The sequence below is a fragment of the Chrysemys picta genome, chromosome 2 (assembly GCF_011386835.1).
Source record: "Chrysemys picta bellii isolate R12L10 chromosome 2, ASM1138683v2, whole genome shotgun sequence".
Classification (NCBI taxonomy): Eukaryota; Metazoa; Chordata; order Testudines; family Emydidae; genus Chrysemys; species Chrysemys picta.
In genome coordinates, this window is record NC_088792.1 from 148,032,671 (window position 1) to 148,059,022 (window position 26,352).

The following is a 26,352-nucleotide window of genomic DNA, read 5'->3' on the forward strand; positions in this document are numbered from 1 at the left end:
AGACTCCATAGATGCAAAGATTGCTCAGTTCATTTGTGCAACAAATTCTCCCTTTCGTCTTGTTCAGGACAAACATTTGATTGACATGGTTCAATCATCTGAGCAGGCTGAACTCCACCCGGCAGAATAGCCGCTGCTGGACAGTTGCTGGCTACAGCGCATGAGAAGGGAATTCAACAGTTCGCAAAAATCATTGACGGGAAATTTGTTAATCTGAGTCTTGATGGGTGAAGCAATGTACACAATCATCCAATAATAGGTATTGTGTGACATCAGAAGATGGAGTTGGCTGTCTTATAGAAACAACTGATACATCAGGAAATGCCCATACAGCAAAGTACTTAAAAGAAGTAGCAGGAAGAGTGATAACAAACCACGAACAAAAAATCAAGTGTCAGGTGTGTAGCTTTGTCCCAGACAATGCTGCCAATGTAGCAAAGATGAGAAGAAATCTAGAAGAAGGTAATGAAGGGAACCTGACACTTATAACCTGTGGATGCAGGGCTCACGTGATGCATCTTTTAGCCAAAGACTTAAGTTCAACTCCAGGAATCAAGGAAAATGTTGTTGAAATTGCACAATATTTCCAGAACAACCACTCTGCTTCAGCGTCACTGAAGAGAGCAGGAGGATCCAAACGAAGTCTCCCCCTAGGTGTACAATGGGCTTTCAGCAGCTGACTGTTTGAAGCTGTTTATTAAGAACTGGCCCGTTCTGATGGCCATTTGTGAGGAAAATTGTGACACAATAGCTGGAGCTCTCCCAGCCAAAGTAGCCAACCAACAACAAGAGAAATGGAGAAGAGATGCTGGATATCCTGAAACCTGCCTCCGACAAACTGCAGCAGGATGCTGCTGTATTGCTGCTGGTGTGGAAATATGGAAAGAACTTCAAGAGACGCTGAAGAAAGAAATAGCCACCAACAGAGGTAAATTGCAGACAGGAAAGAAGCGGTTGGATCAAGCACTTACTCCGATTCATGCTCTTGCCGATATTCTCAACCAACGCACCCGGGGAGATGAGTAAGTGCAGAAGAAGATGCTGCTCTGACACGGCGCCTAAGAATCACCCATCAATCATGCCAACCGTCATAAAATTCCGGGCTGGAGGTGAACCCTGCAAGCAGCACGTATTGGCTGCTGGTGTTTTAAAGGAAAGTCCCACCACTGAACGGGTGGAAGTCACTGGTGAAGCACCTGGAACCAGTGTGGTGAAGTGCTAGCCCAGTTTTTGCAGCAGTCGCCTCTTCATGTTCTTCATTCGGACCAATTCATTCATGGTTGAGAAGTTGACTGGGAGTTGAAAAAGCCGGAGCATGTGTCGTGAGGAGGGAAAGATGAGATCTCCTAGTTTGAAGGACAGCCGTAAGCCACTTAGGAGGCTGTCGTCTCATTTCAAGAGACAAGCGTCACGGAGTTCCAGCATCTAGTTTCTGCCCAGCCTGTCCCCAGTCTTCTGGGAATGACCCCTTCGCTGAACTGAGGCCCAAGGACCTGCACAGTTCCACCAGGGCAGGCCCGTGGCCTCCACCGCTCCAACACCCCCTGCAGTGAATCCAGCCAAGCTGACTGAGCCCCTCAGGGCGCGATGTTCTCAGGGAATATTCACAGCGACACAGGCAGCCTTTACCAAACAAGGTCACCATTGATTAGTCACCTGGCTACAGAATCTGGACATCCTTCGGTCAGCACAGAGGGGCAGGGTTCCGCCATAGTCCGTCCCGGTCCAACTAGTGCCGTGATGAGCCAGCCAAGCAGTGATGGACTCCACCTCTGGCTCCCTCTCTTGGATCCCCCAGTCCAGGCTCCTGCGCCCCTCCAAAAGGCCCCTTCTTCCAGCCGTCTGACCCCTTGTTCTCCAGCTCCCTTCCACGTCCGGAGTTGTTCTGTCCTTGAGGCATCTCTTTAATTGCCCCCGACAGCAAAGTGACAACCCCCACCCTGCTCCTGTGCTACTCCAGTGTTAACCCTTATGTATCCACTGGGTAGCAATGCAACATGCAAAGGGAAACTGAGGCACACCAAGGCTGCATAAAAATATTATCGAAAATTCCCATTTTGTCACGTTAAGCGAGTAGGAACTTATGCTCCAGTCACTTTCACTTAGGTAGACTTGAAATTTTTCCCAGGCTGACCTGAAATAATCTGATTAATTCACTAACTACAGTTAATCCCTCTGTTCCTTTAACAAATCATTTAGCTGGAACTGTGAAATACGGTTTGATAAGCGAAGGTGATGTATCCAAAACATCTAAGGTTGTTTTCTTTAATAAAAATAAATTGTAGATGCTGTTTTGGGTGTTTATTTAAATTCCCAGTTACCATCCTAATGCTGCTTGACACAAACCATGAACAAAAAGTTAATTATCTAGGAAATAAGCAACAGATCAGTCACCATTTTCAAACAGACTAAAAATGTACAATTGATAAGAACATATTACAAGATATAATTGCGTAAATAAATGTATGTAGTTAGTGGGGACCCTGCCAAGTGCCAAACCTAGTGTCAAGGCTCCATGTGACGGTAAAGCCTGTGTTTTAATGGTTATAGTGCCAATGAGAACAAACAGAAAAGCAGATTAAAATCGATGGTTTGCAGGATCCCCGCTCTCCGCCCAGTGGTTTGAATCACTGCAGCCCGGACTGGCCTGGGGCGCCAGAGCCGGGAGATGTCAGGAGCTAAGCAGCAAGGACACCCCAACATTGGAGCCCCCTATGGGGAGCACAAGCAGAAGGGAAGCAGAGATGGGATGGGCTCTGTGTGGAATCACCCCTGCTCCCCCTCCTCTAGCTCCCCCACTGCCCTAATTTCCTCCCACTCCCCACACACACCCCTAATTTCCCTTTCCCCGCTCTGCTCCCTCCTGGCCTCCCACTGCCCTGCGTTCCAGCACTTCCTTCATCAGAACTCCGGCGCGGATTTGTTATCCATAGAATTCTGTATCTGCTTGGTAGACATGTCCAGTCTCTCTTCGAATCTTGCTTAGTCCGTGGCCTCAACAATTACCAGTAGCCGTCAGTTCCACCGGCTAATCCCGCCAGGAGTGACAGTGGGCCTTGCTCTCCCATGGCGACGCCAGGGCAGTCCGTAGGGTTACCCCACGTGACCAAGTGGAGGTGGGAGGACAATCAGCACCGCTAACGTTCGATCCTGTCCACGCGATGGGCCAGCTCCACCGCTGGTGTAGACGGGGAAAGCTCCAGCAAGTACAGTGGAGATAGCGGAGCTGCGGCCCTGCACACCAGCTGGGGATCTGGTCAGCACAAACTCCAGGCCAGGCTCTTCCAATCCCACGGTGGTGCCAGTCCCCTGCCCTCTTCTTTCCACATGCCTTGGCCAGAGGACACTTGTGCTCTCCCGGGCGCTGGCGATGCTGCATTCTGAGCGTGGGTCAGCTAGCCTGGGTTAACACGGCAGTGAAAACACGGCAACCTGGCTTCCCACTCGAGTCAGGGTTCATTGACGCAGCAAAACCCCCGCGGCAGCAAGTCCAGGGCCTGAACAACTTACTGAGGATCGCGGGGATCGTGCTAGGCATGGGCCGTGGGTATAAGAGGCCAGGGGAGGCTAAGCCCCGCTGCCGGACACCTGGGCCATGGTGGCTCCGCCTCTTCCCCTCCCTGCTCTGCCCCTTCCCCGAGACCCCCACTGCTGCTTGGTGAGCCTGTCCCTCCTTTCCTCCACCCCGTCCCCTGCGAGACCCCCCTGCAGTGGGGGTGGAGGAGAGGAGGGACATGGCCAGCGGTAGCAGGGGGGCAGAGTGGGCAGGGGGCGGGGCCTGGGGCGGAGCAGGGGTGGTGTGTGGGCGGGGCCACGGACGGAAGAGGTGGGACAGGGAGCTAGCCTCCCCCAGAGGAAGCTTCATCTGCCCCCATGGAGCCAGGGGCTAAAAATAGCCGTGTAGATGCACCCACTTGGGCTGGAACCTGGAGCCCGAGGGCCTCTACCTCACCGGGTCTCAGAGCCAGGAACCAGCCCGAGCCCAGATGTCTCCACTGCAGTTTTTAGCTGCACTGGGAGAGCCCCATGAGCCCAGTCAGTTGACCTGGGCTCGGAGACTCGCTGCCGTGGGGTTGTTTTTGCTATGTAGACGTACCCTTAAAACCTCCAAGGGAGCCTCTTCCCACCTGTCCTGTATCCTTCTGCAGCCAGTTTCCCGCTTGGCGCCATGCAGGGGGAGCCTGTTGGAAGGTGTTGATTTGAACCCCCCAGCTGAGCGCTGCAGGTCCGTAAGCACACGGCTGCCCAGGCTCGCTGCCTGTGTTTTCCTCACGTTCTTTGTACTCAGCAGTGCCCCTTCAGCTACATACCGGCTCCTCGGTGCTGCCTGGCAGCTTGGGCTCACCGCAGCATTAACTGAGCTGCCGCTGTGGCTTTGGCCCTGCCTGTCCACACACAGAACCCCGTCCCTGGAGCATGGTGGTGCTTTTAACTCCCATCCCCCGCTGCCCACACAGCCTGCTCTGTCTCTGTCACCTGAGCTAGGCTAGCTCCAGAGGAGGTGGCTCTGTCATGAGGACGTAACGTCTGCGGGTCTTTGGGCTTGGGCCTCTCTTTGTTCCTGCCATCTGGTGCCAGCGATTGGCCAGCTGCTTGGAGCGGGAGGGAGGTGGAGGAGCTGGCACGTGTGACGCCCTGCGTGATAGGGAAGCCATCACAGCTTGGACCAGGCTGCCCCCAGGCCAGACTGGGCTGTAGCCAACCTCACATGCAGTTAACAGTGACACGGAGCCTAGCAAGGAAAGCGTCAGTTGCTCGTTTCCATGCCAAATACATTACACGCCCATATGGAGCGGAGTGGAACAATTCTGCAGTCCATGCTCCTTCGGCAGCATGTGTCTGTGCAGACTCAAATCTCCTCTAGGTCAGTTTTACACCAGTGAAGTCACCGGGGCTACCCTGGGTTCGCAGGAACGTGAGATAAATCAGAATCAGGCTGTTCATTTGGAAAGAACTTTATGCTCTGGGTCGGCCTCGTGCACTAGGCGAAGGGTGGGGCTGTGGTTAATGCATGGGACTAACAGCCAGGAGCCCTGGGTACAAATACCAGCTCTGCCGCTGACTCACTGGGCAACCTGAGGCAAGTCCCTTCCTATCCCTGGACCTCAGTTTCTCCATCTGAAACCTGCAGGGTTGTTGTGGGGTAAATTCCTTAAGAGCTTTGAGGTGCCCAGATACCACTCTGGTTTGGAGAGGAAAATGTGAGTACCTAGCCAGGATGATAAGTCTGACGATTGCCATTTTGCAAATGGGGAAACTGAGGCACAGAGAGGGGGCGGGACTTGTGCAACTTCATGCAGCAAATCAAGGGTAGAGCTGGGAGGAGCTCAGCAATTCCTGGTTCCCAGCTCCGTGCTCTGACCCTGGGCTGTGACTGTTTGTGTACAATGTGGCAGCATTCTCCCTGAGTGAGTGACCCCCAGACCTACATGCACATGCCAGGATCTACACACATGCACACGGATCTGCACACAGAGCAACACACATGAACTGACTGACACACATGCACACAGCTCTACATGCATGCAGGCCTGCATGCATACACAGATCTACATGCACACAGATCTATGTGCAGGCACACAGACCTGCATGTATGCACCCGAATCTACATGCGTGCCCACCCCTACATTCACAGCAGGGAGCAACACACTCGTATCTCTGCATCCCCCAACACAGACACCCAGCCCTACACGCACACACCTGGCCCCCCAGCCGTTGTCCCTCACAGCCCCTATACACTCCGATAGTTGCCAGCAGTGCTCCCTGCCTGCTCCCACCATGTGCCCACTCCCTTCTCTCCAGGACTGTCAGGCTTGCCTTGGCCAGTTTAATATGTTAAAGGCAAATGGGCGTAATTATCATCTGACGCCCAGGCAGTGGACGGGAAGGCCCATATTTGGCTTGGCGTCGTTACAGGCCAATGTACGGGCAGCTATTGGGTGCAGCGCAGGTTTGCATGTCTAGGCAGAGAAGTGTAGTAACCCTGGCCCCAGCACCAGTTGCACTTTCAACCGAGAGGGTAAGGCTAGGGCGGGCAGCTGTGATGCGGCAGCATAGAATGTGGCCCTGGGAGAGGAAGCTGCCCGCAAGGAGCCAGGTGGTGAGGAGTACAGAGCGTACGACGGGTGAGGTTGACCACTGGGACCCTGACAGAGGGGTACAGTTCGGACGACTGGGGACCCGGCGTGGCCATCCGGAGGAGGAGCTGTTGGAAAGGGGTGTGGAAGCAAAGGAGCGACGCACGCCAGAGAGAGGTGAGGCGAAGCCGGACTTCGCAGCCAGGGAGAGGGTGGATTCCCTCTTGGGGCAACGGGTTGCGGTGCTGACAAACGTCTTGTACTGCGATGAGACAAGGTGGGTGGAGAAAGATCTTTTATTGGCCCAACTCCTGGCGGGGAGTGAGTCCAGCTTTCGAGCCACGCAGAGTAAATTTACAGTTTATTTTCCTAACCTAGCATTCGATGGCACTAGATGTTATTTATTTTCTGTTCTTGTTCCACCAAATTTCTGGGTTTTTCCTTTATACGGTTTAAAACTGGAAGTACGCTCCATTGTCCTGGTTTACCAGAAGCTGGGAATGGGCTACAGGTGATCATTTGATGATTCCCTGTTCTGTTCATTCCCTTGGGGCACCTGGCCCTGGTCACTGTTTGCAGACAGAACACTGGGCTAGATGGACGTTTGGTCTGGCTGCTCTTACATTCTTATGTTCCTCTCCTCCCATAGGCATCGCCGGACTGAGGCCTGAGTCGCTGCATAAGCACCAGCGTAAGGTTTGAAGATCATTGCAAGGATTTTGTCAGACTCCTGCGGGAAGCCCGGCCACGGTGCAGCATTGGTAGACAGATTTCTGTGATGCATACACACACGGGGTGGGGGGGGATCCATGTGGTAGGGACACAAGAACTCAGCCCCAAGTAGCCAGTGGCTGGTTGTTCCAATGACCTCAGCACCTTGGGCATGGAGCATTGGAAAAGCTGCGGGTGCTGCTTTAGAGCTGGTCACAACTGTTCTGCCTACATTCCCCACACACACAACACACACATCTGAAAATGGCCTTCTGACCCGGGAAAAGGGTGATCTGCCCAAATAATCCCATTTGGGGCAAAAAAATTCATTGTTCATTCAGCAAACCCCAAAAGTCAACCAAAGGCCAGTGTTTTTGGGGATTGAACGAAATGGTTTAAATGCAGATGGTTTGGTTTAAACAACAACAAACAGGGGATTTGAAGAAAAAAATCAAATGACCCTGCCCAAAAAAACCAGGAAAAGTCAAAGAAAAGGTTTTTCAGTGAAATTTTTCATGGGGGGGGGAATCATTTCCTGAGCAGCTGCCATGTTGAGCAGGGAAAATCTAAGTCTCCCTGGAACCCAAAAGACAAGAGCCATGCCCAGTGTGATGGGGCCGGCGGGGGGAGGGGAGGAAATCATCAATGAACAGTTATGTTTTGAGGGGGGTCCCACGGGGATAGGTTGATGGCTCTCCACATAATTTGTTTGCCGTTGACGTAGAAGACAACATAAAACGCTCACTCAGAAAGTTTGCAGATGACGCCAAGCTTGGGGGAGTGGGAGATACTGACGAGGAGGGGTCACTGATACAGAGCGAGCTGGGGTGCTGGTAAGCTGGACACAAGCAAACACTACAACTAAATGCCAGGTGGTACATCCAGGAACAAAGATTGCGGGTCATACTGACAGGCTGGGGGGCTCTATCCTGGAAGCAGGGACTCTGAAACAAATCTGGGTGTCATGGTGGAGAATCTGCTGAACACAAGCTCCCTGGGCGATGCTGAGGCCAAAAGGACTGATGTGACCATGGGATGGGTAAACAAGGGAATCTCAAGTAGGAGCAGAGCGGTAATTTCACCTCTGGGTTTGGCACTGGTGCGACCGCTGCTGGGATCCGGTGCCCAGTTCTGGTGCCCACAATTTAAGCAGGATGTTAATAATGGGGGAGAGTTTTCAGCAGAGCCAGAAGAATGGTTAAAAGCCTGGACAACCTGCCATCAACCCCAGGAGCTCCATCTATTGAGCTTCTCAAAGAGACTGTCAAGGGGGACCTGGATCCCAATCTGTCAGCATCTACAGAAATTGGTACCAGAGGGGTCTTCAGTCTAAGGCCTGACACGATCCGCTGGCTGCAGGTCAAAGCTCGACACACTGAGACTAGAAATAAAGTGCAAATTGTGACCAGTGAGGGTCACTAGCCATTGGAACGACTTCCCAAGGGCCTGGGCGTGTTCTTCAGCACACCCCTTTGCTAACAGCTCTGCGCCAGTTCAAAGAGGGATCAATTCGGGGATCGGGCAGTTGGACTGGCTGGTTCCATAGCTCTGTCTGGCCTAACAATCTCTGACTCGATGTACCACTCCCAGCCCCGCTCCCAGGAACATAAGGTCAGCTGGGTGGGAGTAGGGAGCTGGAGGCACCAGTAACGCTTAGAGGTGTTCAGTGAGGGATGTGAAAGGGGGTGACATACAGGGGCTGGGGAGGTCGGGGTACAGTGCTTGGGAAGGGAGGTGGGGAAGGGGGTTGGGGAGAGGAAGTGGAATTGGGAGAGCCTGGGGGGTTCTGGGAAGGTGTCCAGGGGTGGGGAGCAGGGGGTGGAATACAGGGAATGGGGGACACAGGGGTGGGGAATGGGAGCTGGAGTACCAGCGATGGAAGGGGTGGTACAGAGAAGTGCCATTAACTCTCCAGAGCAGAGTTTTTTCCATCTGGCCTGCCCCTAGTGGTCAAACCCATGAACCAGGCTCCCCAAAATGAAAAACCACAAGGGTTTTTGCAATGCCAAAGGTGGGGTCCTTTTGTCTTTGCTTTTGGGGGGGGGGGGGCTGGGGCCTTCTGCTGGAGCAGAGACTCCCCTGGCTCCAGGAGCTGAGGCTTTACAAAACACCCCAAAGAGAGGGGGGGTAAACCCCCAGAGGCTGCTGGGCTTGTGCAGGATGAGCCTGGCTGGGTCAGGGAGGGCTCCCCATGGTGTTGGGGGGGGTCAGGCTGTAGGGTAGGCCCCTGGTGGGTGGGGGAGCTGGGATCTCAGCACTCGTGGGGGCACCTGGGAGGATGTGGCCTGTTTCTGGGGGTCCCGTGTGGCGTGAGAGCCAACACATGGGGGGCTCTGAGCAGGGGCCTGTTCCTCTGCGAAGCCAGACTGTTTTCCCACCCCACCAGCCCCAGGGCAGCCAGGAGTTAATTTAAAGGGGACTCAGTTTGGGATGGGTGGGGGTGGGCGAATGGCAAGAGGAAACCAGATTAATAGAGAAACTGGGGGGGGCATTAGAGAGACAAAGAGGAAATCAGGCCGGAGCAATAGAGAAGCAAAATCTAATATCAACGAGGGAGAAATAAATGGAGATTAGGGCGAGCAAATTAGCTGTAATGGGCTCGGCGCTAATACAAGAATAACAGGCGAGGGGAGAATGCCTCAGAGGGGCGCCAGGCTGCGGAGCTGGAGCACTCATGCGGGCAAGAACGATTATGCAGGGGAGGCGAGATGCAGAGCTGGGCGGGGAAGAGAAAGAGGGGGGCAGCTGGCAGCCAGGCAGTGGGTGTGCATGGAGAGGAGGGCACCACGCAATGGCGTAGGGCTGGGGTGCACTGCCCGGCTGGCTGGTTGATCTGTGCAGGGCGCAGGGCTGGGGCGCACTGCCCGGCTAGCTGGTGGCTCTGTGCAGGGCGCAGGGCTGGGGTGCACTGCCCGGCTAGCTGGTGGCTCTGTGCGGGGCGCAGGGCTGGGGTTCACTGCCTGGCTGGCTGGCGGCTCTGTGCGGGGCGCAGGGCTGGGGCGCACTGCCCGGCTGGCTGCTGCACTGCACTGCACTATATTTTAGCTGAGCCCACACCTTCCAATGGTTCCCCACCCAACTCCTGGGCTGGCCCAGAGACCCCCCAGTCCCGCCACAGGCCATACGGGGTGGCCCCAAAGCAGGGGGCACTCCACAGCACTGTGGGCATAAGGCAAAAAGTCCTTTCAGAATCTGTCCCCAAAGGGGGCTCTGTTAGGGCCTGATCCTGTGAGGTGCCAGCTCCCCTCACTCACTGGAAGGGGGTGCTGCACCCCACAAGGCCGGGACCAGCAACGGGGACCCTCATTGCTCCCCCTGGTGATCACACCATCAGGGCTATCTACCCATCTGTCCAGCCATCATCATAATAGAATCATAGAAGATTAGGGTTGGAAGAGACCTCAGAAGGTCATCTAGTCCAATCGCCTGCTCAAAACTGGACCCACCCCAACTAAATCATCCCAGCCAGGGCTTTGCCAAGCCGGGCCTTAAAAACCTCTAAGGATGGAGATCCCACCATCTCCCTAGGTAACCCATTCCAGTGCTTCACCACCCTCCTAGTGAAATAACTTTTCCTAATATCCAACCAAGACCTCCCCCACTGCAACTTGAGACCATTGCTCCTTGTTCTGTCATCTGCCACCACTGAGAACAGCTGAGCTCCATCCTCTTTGGAACCCCCCTTCAGGTAGTTGAAGGCTGCTATCAAATTCCCCCTCACTCTTCTCTTCTGCAGACTAAATAAACCCAGTTCCCTCAGCCTCTCCTCATAAGTCATGTGCCCCAGCCCCCTGATCATTTTCGTTGCCCTCTGCTGGACTCTCTCCAATTTGTCCACATCCTTGATCTGCTGGCCTCTGCTGGACTCTCTCCAATTTGTCCACATCCTCGATCTGCTGGCAATGCTCCTACTAATGCACCCCAATGTGCCACTAGCCTTCTTGGCAACAAGGGCACACTGCTGACTCATATCCAGCTTCTCATCCACTGTAATCCCCAGGTTCTTTTCTGCAGAACTACTGCTTAGCCAGTCGGTCCCCAACCAGTAGTGGTGCAAGGGATTCTTCCATGCTAAGTGCAGAACTCTGCACTTGTCCTTGTTGAACCTCATCAGATTTCTTTTGGCCCAATCCTCCAATTTGTCTAGGTCACTCTGGACCCTATCCCTACCCTCCAATGTTTCTATCTCCCCCTCAGCTTAGTGTCATCTGCGTGCTTGCTGAGGGTGCAATCCATCCCATCATCCAGATCATTAATGAAGATGTTTAACAAAAACGGCCCCAGGACCAACCCTTGGGGCACTCCGCTTGCTACCGGCTGCCAACTAGACATGGAGCCCTTGATCACTACCCATTGAACCCGACAATCTAGCCAGCTTTCTATCCACCTTATAGTCCATCCCTCCAGCCCATACTTCTTTATCTTGCTGGCAAGAATACTGTGGGAGACCGTATCAAAAGCTTTGCTAAAGTCAAGATATATAACGTCCACTGCTTTCCCCTCATCCACAGACCCAGTTGTCTCATCATAGAAGGCAATCAGGTTGGTCAGGCATGACTTGCCCTTGGTGAATCCATACTGACTGTTCCTGATCACTTTCCTCTCCTCTAAGTGCTTCATAATTGATTCCTTGAGGACCTGCTCCATGATTTTTCCAGGGACTGAGGTGAGGCTGAGCGGTCTGTAGTTCCCCGGATCCTCCTTCTTCCCTTTTACAGTTTGGTCTGAACATGTATCAGTCAGCCACTTATCAAGCCGTTTAATCTGAGCGCCCTTGATTTTATATTGTTCTAGATTCTTGATCAAAATGTCAGCACAAGGTCACATGTCTTAGAGGAGTATAAGTATATTACAACACCACTATTCACTTTACCATTCGACCTTGTATTTTCATTTTTAAAATATACAAAGTGAATTTGACAGGATCTGTTTTCCATAAACCCACATTGATTGGCATTAATTACATTACCTTCCTTTAATCTTTATTAAAGGAGTACCAGATTGGCCACAACGCTATTTTGCTGATGTCTGGCTGACAGGCCTGTAACTCCCTAGGTTGTCCCCTTTTTAAATATTGGCACAACATAAGCTTTCTTCCAGCCTTCTGGAACTTCCCCAGTGCTCCATGACTTAGCAACAAAAATCAGCACCAATTGGCCAGGAGGTGCCTTGGCCAGCTCTTTTGAAACTCTTGGGTGCAAGTCCTCTGCTCCTGCTGATTTAAAGAGGTTTGACTTTAGTAGTTGCTGTTTGACATCCTCCTGAGCCACTGTTGGAGAGGAGAGTATTTCATCATCTTATGATATGAATACTTCATCCGGCTCTTTTCCAAATACAGAACAAAAATATTTATTGAAAAGTCTGCTGCAGGGACACACAGAAAGAGAACACCCCTCCCCCTCAGCCCTCCAGCTCAGACAACAGACACTGCAAAAGGCTGATTTTCAGAGGACAGGGCTCGGGGATTCCCGGACATCCTTCCAGGCCGTCAGCCATCTTGGCTGTAGAGTGCAGTCTGTCAGATGGGTCCGGCTATCTCGTCACATCAGCCTCTGAGACGCCAAGAGCTCTGTCCCAGCTTTGCTCCAACCAAACCCTCCACGGCACTTTGCTTCCATGACACTAAGTGACCCCATTCAAACGGGGCGTGGAGGTTGCTGGCGGGTGGGTTCATTCGCAGTCTATGTTGGGGGCCAGTCGGGGTCAGGGATAGCCCTGGGGGGAAGGAGGGGCAGAGGTCAAGCTACAGGGGACAATTCAGGGCTCTTGCTTTCTGCCCTGCAGGACCTGATCCAAGCCCATGGACTGCAAGTCCATCCACAGCTCAGTGGGCTGTGGATCAGGCACTGCGGAGGTGATACATGGACCTCCAGCCCTGCTTCCACTGTTGCCTCAGCGAATGCTGTTCTGGCTGATGCAGTAGCATGGCTGGTGCAGCCGTTGGTAAGGTCTAGTGCTGTCCAAACGTCAGAGCAGCCAAGCCATCCGGGCCCAGAGCGGAGCTGGGTCAGAGCCAGCAGCTGCCAGAGGTAAGGATGTGCTGCTAGCCAGGAGCCAGCTGTGACAAGAGTGGCACAGAACCTCTGCGTGGCGGCGTTGGGGGCAGGCCACAGCAGGCTGGCGTGGCCAGGGGGACGTGGCCTTAGCAGGGGGCATGGACCTCCACTGAGGTTCCCACTGGGCCAGGTGCCGCCCAGACACACAGTGAGAGGCTACTTCAAAGAGCTCACAGTCTGAACTGACGAGGGCTGGGAGGGGAAACTGAGGCATGGGAGAGGGACTGGGGCTTGCCCAAGGTCACCCGGCAGGGCCTATCCCTGCTAGAGAGGCCTCCATACTACAGGGAGCAGCTGGGGGGTCCACTCTGGGGCGGATGGAGAGAGGCATGTGGCCCCCTTCCCAGTGGGAAGGCAAGACGTCATGCGCGATTCAAATGCCTTTAACATGAAAAGCTGAACCTTTCCTCCAGCCCTATAGCTGAACTTCCCAGACCCCGCTGCGATGCCTGGCTCCCCCCGTCAGCAGCCAGCGGCCACCCCAACCTCACGCTCAGCCCCACCACCCCAAATACTGACCCCAGCCCCGGCATCCACCAGCCTCCACCATTCCCAGCGACAACCTCCAGCACTGGCCAAGCTGCCCCACTCGCCCCAGACCCAGCTCCAGTGCCTGACAGGGAGCTCCTTCGCCTTCCTCCAGCCGTACACCTGGCCCTCAGAGTGGAGCTCCCCTGGGCAGGGAGCAGAGGCCTGGGGGGCACAGCTCCAGCTGGGGGAGCAGGGAGCTTTGCCCCTAAGAATCCGATCTGGAAACTCCAGTTGGACTTGGCTGAATAAGGAGAGCAGGATCAAGGCCAAAACTTGTATCCCACTCCCAGCTCTGTCACAGACCAGCTGGGTCAGGCCCCGCCCTGTGTCTCAGTTTCCCCCACCTGTACAATGGGGGATGGGCAGGGTGGGGGGAGTTTCCATTGGGTCCCAGCAGAGATCTGGGCTGTTTTGAACAAACCCTGTCGCCCCTACCCGAGACAGCAGCTGCCCCGCGACCCCAGGCAAAGCCCTGGCAATGCCCTGGTGCAAATCAGGCGAAGCCCCATAGAAATCAGTGCTGTCCCTAGAGGCAGAATCTGGCCTGCGACTCCACAGCCTGGAGCGATGAGCGTTGCGCTGCACAGCCCCGTTCGACGCTCGGCCGGCGCGCATCGGCCCCAGCGGGTCTCCGGGGACCATTAACGCTGATGAGCTCAGCTCTCGGGCCCAGCAGCCGTGAAGGAGCCTGGCTTTTCCCTTCCCAGAGAACATTTAACACCAGCCAAAGGGACCCAGGAACAACCCCCGAGAGCCCTGTGGTACATCGCCCAATGCCCCCTGGCCATGGGCTCCCTAGGCCGCCCCTAGAGCAGTGGTTCACGACCTTTTTTCATTTGCGGACCCCTAACAAATTCTGAAGGGAGGCGCAGACCCCTTTGGAAATCTCTGGTCTGCAGCTGTCGTTAGAGTCTGTTCAGTGAGTTTTCAGCCTAAGCCCTCAGGGGTCCGCAGAGCCCAGACTGAGAACCCCAGCCCTAGACATCGCCCCGGCGCACGACCCCGCTTGGCTCCATTTCACTGCGTGGATCCAGAGCTGCCCCTAGCCTCGCCAAGCACCTATGTGAGGTGGTTCCTTGGTCAGTTGCTCTTGGTCCCGGGGGTTTCCGTGCCACATAATTATGGCCCCATGGTGCAGCGTGATCCCGTCCCGGGACAGCACGTGGCAGCGTGTCGCTGCATGGGCCACGTGTCATCTCAGCATCACCTTGGGCCACGTCCTAGTTTGAGGCCTAATGATGTTGCGGGTCTGTGCCAGAGCCTGCGTACACGTGGTCCCCACCACAGGGAAGCCCCAGCCCCAGGGCCGAGCCTTCTGACACTTGTGCATGGGAGGGACTCTGCTCCATCCCCTGATGCCAGTAGGATCACCCTGGGCAGGATCGGGCCCTTGCTGCAATGAGTGGAGTCTTGCTGAATCACACCAACTCCTCAGCTCCTTGCCCGATCCTTACTCGGGGGAGTAAGGGCTGCAGGGTTCACTCCTCTACTCTGCTTTCAGATGGAGATCACCTCACAGCATCCCAGGGGCACCCCCTTCTGGCAGAAGGCTGCCCCAGCCTAGCCCAGCCGCTCCCTACAGGGCGCTGGCTCCAGAGGCTGCAGATCACCCAGGGGTGGGTGTTTCAGGGGTGGCCCAGGTATCTCCATTCCCCTCTTCCCTTTGAACGTGGCGGGGAGGAGGAGGGGGGGATTTGTGTGGCGTTGTGATTAGAGGGCCAGATCTTTACTTGGTGTAAATCAGCAACTCTCCCTGACTGCACCCGGGATTTCAATGAAATAGGGGGGTGATTTTCAAAAAGCACAAGGGTGGGGTGAGATGCACAGAGCCCTTTGGTTTCCCCCAGGCCTGTGCTCCTCTCTGAAAATCTGCCCCATATTCAGCGCTATTATTACAGCCAGATAATAAGTGACAATACATTACAGCCACCCAATTGCTCCATCACTGCCTGGTGAGGTGATGCACCAGTAACGAAAAGCCCTGTCTGTCTGTTTTGTACGATACCGGCTGCACCACAAGGTGATTTACGCAGATGTATTTCTCCCTTGATTCGTTCCGATTCCTGCCTTGTCTCAGAGAAAACATGTTACAGCGACGTTCCAGAGACCAGGGCCGGATCCTCAGCTGGTGTCAGTCACTGGGCATCTGCTGGAGCCAGCGGTGCGCAAGTTTGCACCAGCTGGGCGTCTCGCCCCCTCACATTGTTCCAGCTGGCAAAAATACGTGCAGCATTTTTCAAATATATTTTCGGCTCTGAAACCTATTTATTACCATGCTGTGTGTCCGTTCTCTCTCCCCAGAGGGGTGGGGAGTATAGGGACATCTATACATTTGGGTGTGTTCATGTATGTTGGCTGTGTTTGTGTATGTTAGACTGTGTGTATGTTGTGAGTTGGTGCATATCTGTATATTTGACTGTGTGTGTTTGTATAGACACACTGGGGATGGGAAGGTGTTCATACAGAATTATGGGGGTCTGTGGATGCTGCAGCTGTCTGTATGTTGGCTGTGCACATAGTGGGTTGTGGATGCTGTGTCGGTTTGTACATGTCTGTCTGTCTGGATGGTGGGTGTAGGTTGGCGGTGTGTGTCTATGGTTGTGTGTCTGTCTGTTCCAGTCTATGTATGTGTCTATACGATTGCATTCTTTGGTGTGGGGATCCGTGACTGTTGGTGTGTTGACAAGTGTATCCTGTACACTGGTGTGATGATGCATGTCAGTATCCTGGAGTGAGTGTGTGTGTGTGTGGATGTGTTGGCCTGTTGACACAGTGGTGCATGCATGGTGCGTGGGGTGGGCAGCTGGGGGCCTGCAGTGGGGAAGTGGTGGGGTGCCGGGGCGGGAGTGGTGCATGGAGGTGGCTGGGTGGTGGGTGCAATGGGGGTGGCTGGGTGGGGGGGGGGCACAGTGGTGGGGGTCACAGTGGTGCATGGGGTGGCTGGGTGGGGATGGAGTGGTGAGGGTGTGGGGGGCACAGGGATGCATGGGGGTGGCTGGGGTGGGGGGGTGCAGTGGTACATGGGGTTGGCTGGGTGGGGGTGCACTGGTGAGGGTGGGGGTGCAATGGGGAGTGCAGTGGGGGGTGGAGATCACAGTGGTGCATGGGAGTGGCTGGGGGTGCAGTGTTTCATGTGTGACACATGGGTTGGGGGAACACAGTGGGGGTGCTCTTACCTTCCCTGGTTGGGCCCCATGGCTCCCCGCTCCCCTGGGCTCAGACTGGGTTTTTAAAGCTTTTTATGCCGTTTAAAAAACAACTCTCTCATTTCTCCACACCTGACCCCCAGCTCTGGGCCGTGAATGATTAAACCCTGGGCCTGGGCTTACGCTCCCCCTGCACCTGCATACCAGCACCCATTAATAATTACAGCAAGGCGGGGGCGGGCTGCTGAGTCCTGCTCCCATGGCACCAGAACCAAACCTGCGCTCACTGCAGCCACCACAGGATCGGGCCCATGGTTAAGGGGCCTGGTTCTTGTCCCTGCTCCCCAGTTCCTTCAAAGGCAGGGGGGCTCCTTGGGTTGATGTAAATTACAAGGGAGAGAAGGATCAGTCCCTGGGGCATGCACTAGGGTGACCAGAGAGCAAGTGTGAAAAATCAGGACACTTTTTTTTTTGCGGGGGGGGTGGGGGTGTTATAGTTGCATATAGAAGACAAAGCCCCTAATATTGGGACATCTGCTAGCCTGCCCCCTCCTGGAGCTGAGCAGGGCCGGGTTACTGGGACTACTCTCGTCGAGTGCTATAATTACCCCCCCCCCCCAGCCCATCAGCCTTCTCAGCTCCTGTGCTGAACTGCTCCTGCTTCCGGACAGAGCAAAACGTTCCAAAGAGCCTCAAAGCGACTTGGGACATGAAACCCACTTGGACTCCGGCCCTGAGATCACTCGCCAGACGCCCCTGCCTCACGGATCCGGGCTCCCGGCGCCCGAGCCACTTTACAAATGGCATCTACAGGTTCCAAGTTTTGCCAGCCTGGCTCTGGGGATGGGGGGAGGGGTGCCCACAGGGGCATTGGAACAATTTGTACAGTGTGGGGGCTGAGAGCCACTGAATCAAACTAAACCCTGCACCCCGAGTTCCAGCACCCCTGCCTCAGAGCTGTACCGGCAACAGCCTCAGCTGGTGATACTGGTCGCGCTTGTTTGCCTTGAGGATCTGTCCCAGCCCCAGGACAGGATTGGCTGCCATAGCCAGGTCGGTACAGCTCTGCTGGCTACGCTCCTCCTGCAGACAAGGCCTGGAGTTGCTTGGGACGGGATTCACATGCGAGTCGTGCGGCGTGGTTCACATGTGTGCGATTGAGACCCGGGATGGAGATACGAGAGTGAGCAGCTACCTCCTGGCTATGCCCATGTCACAGAGCTGGGTGAGCGTTCTGCAATCTATGGTTTGTGGCTACATGATCTATCTGGGTGTCCTTCCTTATTCTTGCTCAGATGTAGGCCCTTGTAGGCCCTTGTGTGCGGTACACACCCACTGCTAGACTGCAGCTTGCTACACAGCTCCATATAAAATGTACACAGTTACAAACACAGGAGAACACAATGCAGCTTGCAATACACAGACACACCCCCCACAGATACACAGGAGAATCCGAGCACATTTACACCTGTCTATATAGCATAGATACTGGTAGGCCTCTAGACATAAAACGTACACAGCAGAGCTCTAATGTAGACACACTAATACACATCTACCTTGCGATCTAGGCAGGTGTGCATATGTTTGTATCTAGATAGAGAAATACCCAGTGATAAGAAATCACAGCTATGCAGCACCCAGGTCATTTCTTTTATGTATTTACTTGTTTGTCTGATGTCGCTGTCCCTGGGCCCAGACATGAAGGATCCACCGCGCTCCGTCCTGTGATCACAGAATGTCTTTTCATATTTAACCCCTTCCCTCAGCAATCACACACATTCCTTTGGATACATTTGCAGCCTCTTTGCCCCATTGTCCCAGGCCATATTTAAAAAAAAAATAAAATCAGAAGGACGAGTGGCAAGATGACCCTTTAAAATTAATTAACCTTCCCCCTCCTTTCCCCCCGGAATGTAACCGTAGATTTATGACAAGATAATGAAAAACCCTGGGTAAACTAAGAAAACAGAATAAATTCCTGAATGTGACTTCAAAAAAAGTGTCAGTCAAAAACAATTACTCTCCATCCATCACTGGGACAATTAAAGTGCAAAGCCTGAAAAGATACTTATCTTGAAACTAATTCAGGAGGTAGCTAAATTATCTCCTAATTAACTTTCATTGAGGACTTTTTCTTGCGGGGCTGGGAGTGGGGGCGGAAGCGGACAAGAACCGTCTAAAAATAAATAAAAATAAAAATATAAGGCCGGGTCTTAGAACCCCCTCCTCCCCACACATACACACAGGTCTCTGGATAGCCGGGGATTGGGCCTCTGGGGGCCTCGGATTACACTGGTGTCTTTTCAGTCTAACACCAACCCCAAAATTCTCCGTGCCTCCCCACTGAACTAATCCTGGGACCGGGGGAAGCCCCGTGTATTGTAGTTTAGATTTCTTTTCCTTTCCTTTTTAATATTCTTGCGCCCTATTTTTGGCCCTGCATGAAACACGAACCTGCCTGGAAAATGGCCCTTCGTGCCTTTGAAAATGGCTTTTGGTGACAATGTTCATTGTTTAGTTGGGATTTTCATTTTTCCCTGTCCCAGCAGAGTCAGCCGAAAAAGAAGGACCAGCCGCTCGGGGAATTCCAGATCCGAGCATAGTCCGATGTCTGAAGCGGGGCCGGGGGCGATCAAACTACCCCCCAAATCCGCTAGCCGGGGAGTGACCGAGCTGGCGAGAGAGAAAATACACTGACCAAAACCCCGGAACCACAGACAACTTGACTTGTGTGTTTGTGCCGGAGACGCTGGGAGCAGAATCGCCTGGAATCAATTTTTCTTTTTAAAAAAAATGACACTTCCTACAATCCGGCCGCGCTTTGTAGGGTCCCGGTGTTTGCTGTCGCTTGGGTTGGAATAATGCTGGGGATGGAAACAGACCTGGAGGTGGCAGAGGACAGCGCAGCTGGGTCGTTAAGGGGCTTCGTTGTTTTAAAAACGTGTCTGGCTTTTCTCCCCGGCGCAAGCCAGGCCAGCGGACATTGCATTGTAGTGACCTGTGGAGAGATTCGTTTCTCCTTAAACAAGGAAACTGCAGAAGTAGAAACGAATCCTAGAATATCAGGGTTGGAAGGGACCTCAGGAGGTATCTAGTCCAACCCCCTGCTCAAAGCAGGACTGATCCCCAGACAGATTTTTGCCCCAGAACCCTAAATGGCCCCTGCAAAGATTGAACTCACAACTCTCGGTTTAGCAGACCAATGCTCAAACCACCGGGCTATTCCTCCCCCAATCGACTACTTGGAGTTTACCGACCGATTTCGCGTGGGAGAAATAGATTTATTTCCTCTCCGATTTTCTTTGTTACATGGTAAAGTCCCTGGATCAGTCTGATTTGTTTAAACTCAATTCGGCCCGGTGAGTCCGAATTCAGGCTCCACACTGCAGCCCCCAGTATGTACCGGTTTACACAGGGCCGGCGGGAGGGCAGGCGAAGGAAAAGGGACGCGAGATCGCGAAGAGAAATGTGGGATTTGATGTGCAGGGGGAAGAAACACGTTCGGTGCATTTATTTTTAACGCAAAGAAAATAACCTGGACTCCCCCCCCCCCCATCCCCAGCCAGGGGCTGCTGGCAGAAAAAGCGGGACCCGACCCGCGATCAGCACAAAGCCGGGCTCAGGTCTGATGTGCCAAGGGGCAGCGCAGATCCGAGTCCCTTCGCTACTGAAACCACACAACTAAAACATGCCCCGATCCGGATCAACGAGCCCCCGCTCCATGGAAACACACTGCTCGGGGCCGGCAGCTCAGCCACTGACATTCTCACCAGTTACCTGGACCCGCTGGGTTTACACAAGAACCGGAGGGACACTGGGGTGTGTTACACAACAACCTGAATAGAGAGATACATCGATACCTCAGTGCCCTGCTCCGACCCCGCGTTATTACATCTCACGCGTCCTTTACGGGGCTGGACTTTATCTTCGCCCGGAATTAATGTGAACTATCGATTGTGTCTCCGGGATCAATAGACGCGAAGCGCTCTCTGTAAATCCCCGTTTGTCTCCCTGCCTGCCCCGCACACACCCCGGGTTAGTAGCTTCGGACAGACACAGGAGCTTGTGGGGCAAATAGCCACTTGGATCCCCTCCCCCGCCCCGGAAAAGGTGTCAAGCCGAAACCCCCTGGCCCCGCCGCGTGTCCCCAAAGCAGCCACGTCTCACCAGCAATAATAATGTGCAGCCGGCTTCCATCCCGTTCCCACAGTCTCCTCCGTGGGCCAGCAGGACCCGAAGCGGAGCCGGCCGAAGCGAAGGAAAAGTTCTGCAAACTCCCCGCTTCCCCAACTCAGGTCCCCCTGTCCGCCCACCTGCCTTGTCCCCGGCCCGGTCACCAGAGCCCGGCGTGGCTTTTAGCAGCCCGCGCGGGGTTTGGTTTTGTTTGTCAAGGGCTTTTCTCCATCCGTGCCAGCCCCTGCCCAGAGCCCCCTGCTTCCCGCGGGCGGCTCGTGTTTATTCCCACACCGGGCGAGGGAGCGGTGATTTCCCGGCACACTCGGATCCCCGCTGCCCCAACCCCCCATGTATTCGCCCCGCCAACTGCCCGGTCAATATTCATCCCGGGCCGCTTCCTGCAGCTCAAGTGCTCAAGTGAAACTCACACATCGCAGGATCTACGCCCGTGTTTTCCCTGCTTTCGGGGCGCCCGGCTGGGATCATTTCTATATTTTAATGAGGAGGGTTTAATTACATAATTACCCCGGGATTAACTGCGGGGTATTTAAATCTGGGAGAGTTTTTTCTCCTTCTTTGGGGAAAAAAATCCCACAATTCTCTCCCGTTAAAATAAACTGTACTAGGCCCCGCAAAAGCAGCCTCCGTCCTGCTAACGGGGGTCGCTCGGGATGGAGGCTGGGTTCAATCCGGACCCTTGGTGAAGTGACTGGAAACTCAGCACTCAGAACGGGGCAAATTTGACTTTAAACTTTATTCCAATTTGACTTGAAACTGAAAATGCCCGTTCCCGCCTGGCCGCCCGAAGGGGAGATTTCCTTCTGTTCCGGGGTCTCGCTCCCTTTTGGGAGATTTCCCAAAGCGAGGGGCCCGCGATCAACCAGCCATAGAAGGTACCAGGGAGTGTCACCGCAAAGCAAACGTGCCCGTGGGGAGAGACCCACAGACACACCCAGTATCGGGCTGGCCCGGCTCTCGGGCAGGGGAAGAAATGGCCCATCCACAGGAGACCGGAGGTGAACTGCTGGAGGGGCTCATCTCGGGCGGAATCCCCCCCCCCTGGAGCCAGCATTTCTCACACACCCCGAGCCCCAAGTCTTCCATCGCCAAGTGGGTTCGCAGCGCAGGCTCCGATCCAGCCCAGCGCGGGGATCGGATGGAGGACGGAGGAGGCCCAGGCTGGGCAGATCTTACCTGATCGGATGGTGTTATGGGGCATGGCTGGTTAGGGGGCGGGGGAGATCGCCCCTCAGAAGGAAGGCGGGCAGCTGCTCCTGGCGGCAGATCTCTTCTTCCCAAGCAGGCGCTGGGCGCTGCAGGGGAGGGGGGGGGTCACCTTTGGATCTCAAGCCCCCCACACAAATGTCTTGCAGGCCTGGAAAGGGGAGAAGGGGAAAATGAGATGCTGGAAATGGCCAAGAAACCCAGGCAGCCCCCTTCTGCAGCCAGGAGGGACCCGGGAGTCCGAGGCAGCCTCAGCTGTGGGATGCTTAGGGGTGAAAATCCAATCAGTTCTGGGAGATGGGGGGTCACAGCCCAAGCCCCCTCCGCTAAGAGTCGCCCCCTTCACGTGGAAGAGCGATTTTACAAACCCCCCCCCGAAATCAGGGCTCCCCCCGCCCCTGGGGAGCAGAGATCCGAGCACTCATGGGGGGGGGGGGGGTATTGCTGTTACCTGTTCGGCTGCAGCACCCGCCTCCAGCTGCCTGTCTCCGAGTACCCGCTCGGCGGGGGGAGGGGCGGGGGCAGCACCACCAGAAATCTCCGTTTGACTTTTGATTGCTTGGGAAGTTTTTTCCAATCAGAGTCATTTCCAGCCGGTTTTATCCCACGGGGTCCCCCCGAGAGCGGCCCGGCAGAGCGGAGAGGCGCGGGATTGGCTGGCTGGGGTTTTGGAGGGGGAGGGGGGTCATGGCTGAGTGGCTTGAAGAGTTAAAAAGAAAGACACAGGAGCCGGGGTTTGTAGACTAGGGAGGACGGGGGGGGGAGCCCCTCACACTGTCCCCCCCTCGCCTGGGCCAGGGCTTAGGGCCACGGGTCTGGGCAGATCTGGAGCCAGCACATCCTTCCCTCAAGCCCACGGACCTGTTCCCCTTGCAGGCTCCTGACCCGGCAAAGGTTCCGAGCCCAGAATCACGTCCACGCAGCGCCAGGTGCCAGTCCCTGCAGGTGGGGCCCGAGTAGAGCCCACAGGAGGGTGCAAGCGGCTGGCAGGCCTGGCCCCAGCGAGCAAAGGCCAAGACCAGCCCTGGGTGAGCAGGTGTGTGCGGGATTGGGCCCTCCTGTCACGCCAGCAGTGTTCAGGTGCCACGCAACGGTGGTGGGAAAGCGACAGCCTCCGGGCAACGCAGGCTGCTTTCCAAACTGCCAGCTATGCCTGACCAAGGGGTGAGGAATCAGGATCAAACCGCTCGACCTTGCATCACTTGCCCTGAGACATCTGTGAGTGTGTGTATGTGTGTGTGTGCGCACACATGCATGATGAGTGTGTGGGCGTGCACATGTATGATGAATGTGTGGAAATGCACATGTATGGATGAGTGTGGGAGCACGCACACATGTATGGTGAGAGTAGGATGCATGGAGGTGATGATCTAGAAAAGGGCACAGTGTCGTTATTGATAACATTTCACCATTCTTTCCACATGCTCCTTGCCCTGCCTGTGTCCGCTCTGTGTCATGTTCCTGGCACACACCCCAGAGAGCAGCTTTATAAAATAGAAATCCTCTCAATGCCACATAACTTTGTCGCTTACAATCAAGCACACACAAGAACCATAAAACACAGAGAGACAAAACAGGCTGCTCCCGAAGGCAGCGAGACGCAACACACCCCACTTTGATCTAGCAAGCTGGCTCTCTGCAGATTGACTCTGATCTCACCTGGCCCTGCAGAGCCCCCTGCCTGCAAGAAGGACCAGGAAAACACCTGAGAATTTAAAGTGAGACATCACAACATTAATACTGTTTTCAATACAACTATAGTTGCTGGGAAGTCGACGCTCACAGAGCAGGGAAGGGACTTGCCCAAAGTCACCCACTCAGCCAGGGCCACAGCCGGGCACAGAACAGTTCCAATTCCCAGCCTGGCACTCTGCCCACCAGGACACACTGTCTCCAGTCAGAGACATGGTTCAGTTTCCCTCCTGGCTTTTGTCTTGGTGTTTACACAACATTAGCCGTTCTGGGTGGGATTCTCCACTGCAGCTTATGTGGGCCAGTTCTGCTCCCCTTGATGCCTGCCATAACATTCCCCAGGGCTCAGCAGGGCCAGGCCCGTCAGTATACATCATAGCAATGTGGGTAGCTGTGGGACTCCCAGCTGAAGACAGGGTCCGTGGTGCTAGGTGCTGTACGATCACAACACAGAGAGAGGGGTTCCTGCCTTGTGCTGCCCCTCACCCTTGGAGAGCAGCACAGATGCTAGGCCCAGCTCTGCCACTGGCCTGCTGGGTGACCTGGGGCAAGTCAGTGCCCTCTGCCTCAGTTTCCCCATCTGTAGAATGGGGATAATGACAAAGCCCTCATTTATTTTTCTGTGGAGCATGGCCCTGCATTGACTATAATAGGCTGCCCACTCAGGCCCAGGATCAGAGCCACAGACAAGCCAAAGTCCCTGCCCCAAGTGCCTTTCAATCTGTCCTGGAAACTGGTGAGAGACGGGGGGAATCAAGGCCCTGGCAGCAAAGCCTGGCACTCTGGGAACGGGGGGCAGGATGGACAGGGCACTCAACATAGGGGGAAGTGTGGTAGAGTCCTTGGTCTCGGAGGAGAGGGGTAGAGACTGGGTAGTGAATGGGGTAGGACCAGGCCAAGGGCTCGTAGGGTCTTGCAGGCATCACACCTGCCCTTTGGTGTCATTGCAGGGCACTGGTGTTACTGTCCCTTCCAAACTAAGTGGGGTGGGGAGAGAGAGCAGCATGTGCCACAGCCCCCGGTGCAGGAGGAGGGATTGTTGCATTCTGGGGGGCTTTGATAGCACCATCCCAGGACATGTCCTGGCGCACAGGTGGCTGCCTGCCATGCTGGATGCCAGAGGGCCAGCTGGAGTCCAGTACTTGCATGAGGCAGGGTCACATGCAGGGCAAACCGTGGGGCACTGCAGAGCACATACCCTGTGCTGCATGACCATCCACACACTGCAAGTGTGCTGGACCCATGGCCCGTCACAGCTGGGGTTGGGTGTCTTAGCTGTGGGTGGTGCTGGGAACCCAGGTAAGTGTTGTGCTGCGTCCCATGGCACATCATGCCAGGCCACGTACTCGGGGGCCCACCAGGATATCCCGACATCACAAAGAGGGTGCTGGCTCAGTTCTGGCTCTGCCCCCAGCTCCCTGCGGGACGCTGGACAAGTCACTTAATCTACCTTGGGCTGCATTACCACCTGTACAATGGGGAAACTAGCGCTGCACTGCCACACAGGGTGCGTGAGACTAATGCCACTAATAACTGTGAGGTGCCCAGACATCACGGTGATGGGGGCTGGATAATTAGATGGATAGATATAGGCGGGTGGGTGGGGATGGAAAGGTAGATAGAGGGACTGTATACAGGGTTAGATAGACAGACTGGGAGTATGGGGATGGATAGATAGATAGAGGGGCTGTATGGGCCTGGATGGATAGAGGTGTGTGTATGGGGAGGGAAGGATAGATAGAGAGGTGTGTATGGGGTTGGATAGACAGAAGGAGGTTATGGGGATGGATAGAGAGATAAAGCGGGTGTTTGGGGCTGGATAGATGGATGGAGTGTCTGGGGATGGATGGATAGATAGAAGGAGTATCTGGGGATGGAGGGAGGGAGAGAGGTTGTGTCTGGAGATGGATGGATGGATACAAGGAGTGTCTGCGGATGGATGGATGGATGGATGGATGGATGGATGGATGGAAGGAGTGTCTGGGGATGGATGGATGAAGGGAGGGAGGTTGTGTCTGGGGATGGATGGATGGATGGATGGATGGAAGGAGTGTCTGGGGACGGATGGATGGAGGGAGGGAGGTTGTGTCTGGGGATGGATGGATGGATGGATGGATGGATGGATGGATGGATGGATAGAAGGAGTGTCTGGGGATGGAGGGAGGGAGGGAGGTTGGGAGGTTGTGTCTGGGGATGGATGGAGGGAGGGAGGGAGGGAGGTTGTGTCTGGGGATGGATGGATGGATGGAAGGAGTGTCTGGGGATGGATAGAAGGAGTGTCTGGGGATGGAGGTAGGTAGGTAGGTAGGTAGGTTGTGTCTGGGGATGGCTGGAGGGAGGAGAGAAAGGACATGATAAAAGGGAGAGACATTTGCCATGCTCTCTTTCTCTCTTCCACCTACATATACAGACACCACCCCCAAATGACTGAAGCGCTAATCAAAAGGGAGAGCCTAGCTGAAGAGAAACTAGCCAGCCTGTGGTGAGAAGCATCTAAGTTTGTAAGAGCAATGAGGAGTCCGGTTGCACTTTAAAGACTAACCGGTTTATTTGAGCATAAGCTTTCATGGGTAAAAAAACCATTTCTTCAGATGCATGGAGTGAAAATTACAGATACAGGCATAGACATACTGGCACATGAAGAGGAGGGAGTTACCTCACAAGTGGAGAACCAGTGATAACAAGGCCAGTGCAGCCAGGGTGGATGTGGTCCACTCCCAATAATTGATGAGGACATGT

The 26,352-nt window shown here is 54.6% G+C and overlaps 1 protein-coding gene across 14 annotated transcripts in view; it reads right to left on the minus strand.

The window, feature by feature from the left end:
* Window positions 1–22,520, minus strand: part of PAX8 (paired box 8) — a 45,655-nt gene extending 23,135 nt beyond the window's left edge. For all 14 annotated transcript variants that reach the window (XM_065584293.1, XM_042859342.2, XM_042859339.2 and 11 more), the window contains exons 1-2: window positions 22,373–22,520; window positions 21,892–22,072 (exon numbers count right to left, since the gene is read on the minus strand). In XM_065584293.1, coding sequence (XP_065440365.1) covers window positions 21,892–21,916 — 25 coding nt within the window. In that variant the 5' untranslated portion in view covers window positions 21,917–22,072; window positions 22,373–22,520. The remainder of the gene's footprint in view (window positions 1–21,891; window positions 22,073–22,372) is intronic.
* Window positions 22,521–26,352: the final 3,832 nt, after the last annotated feature.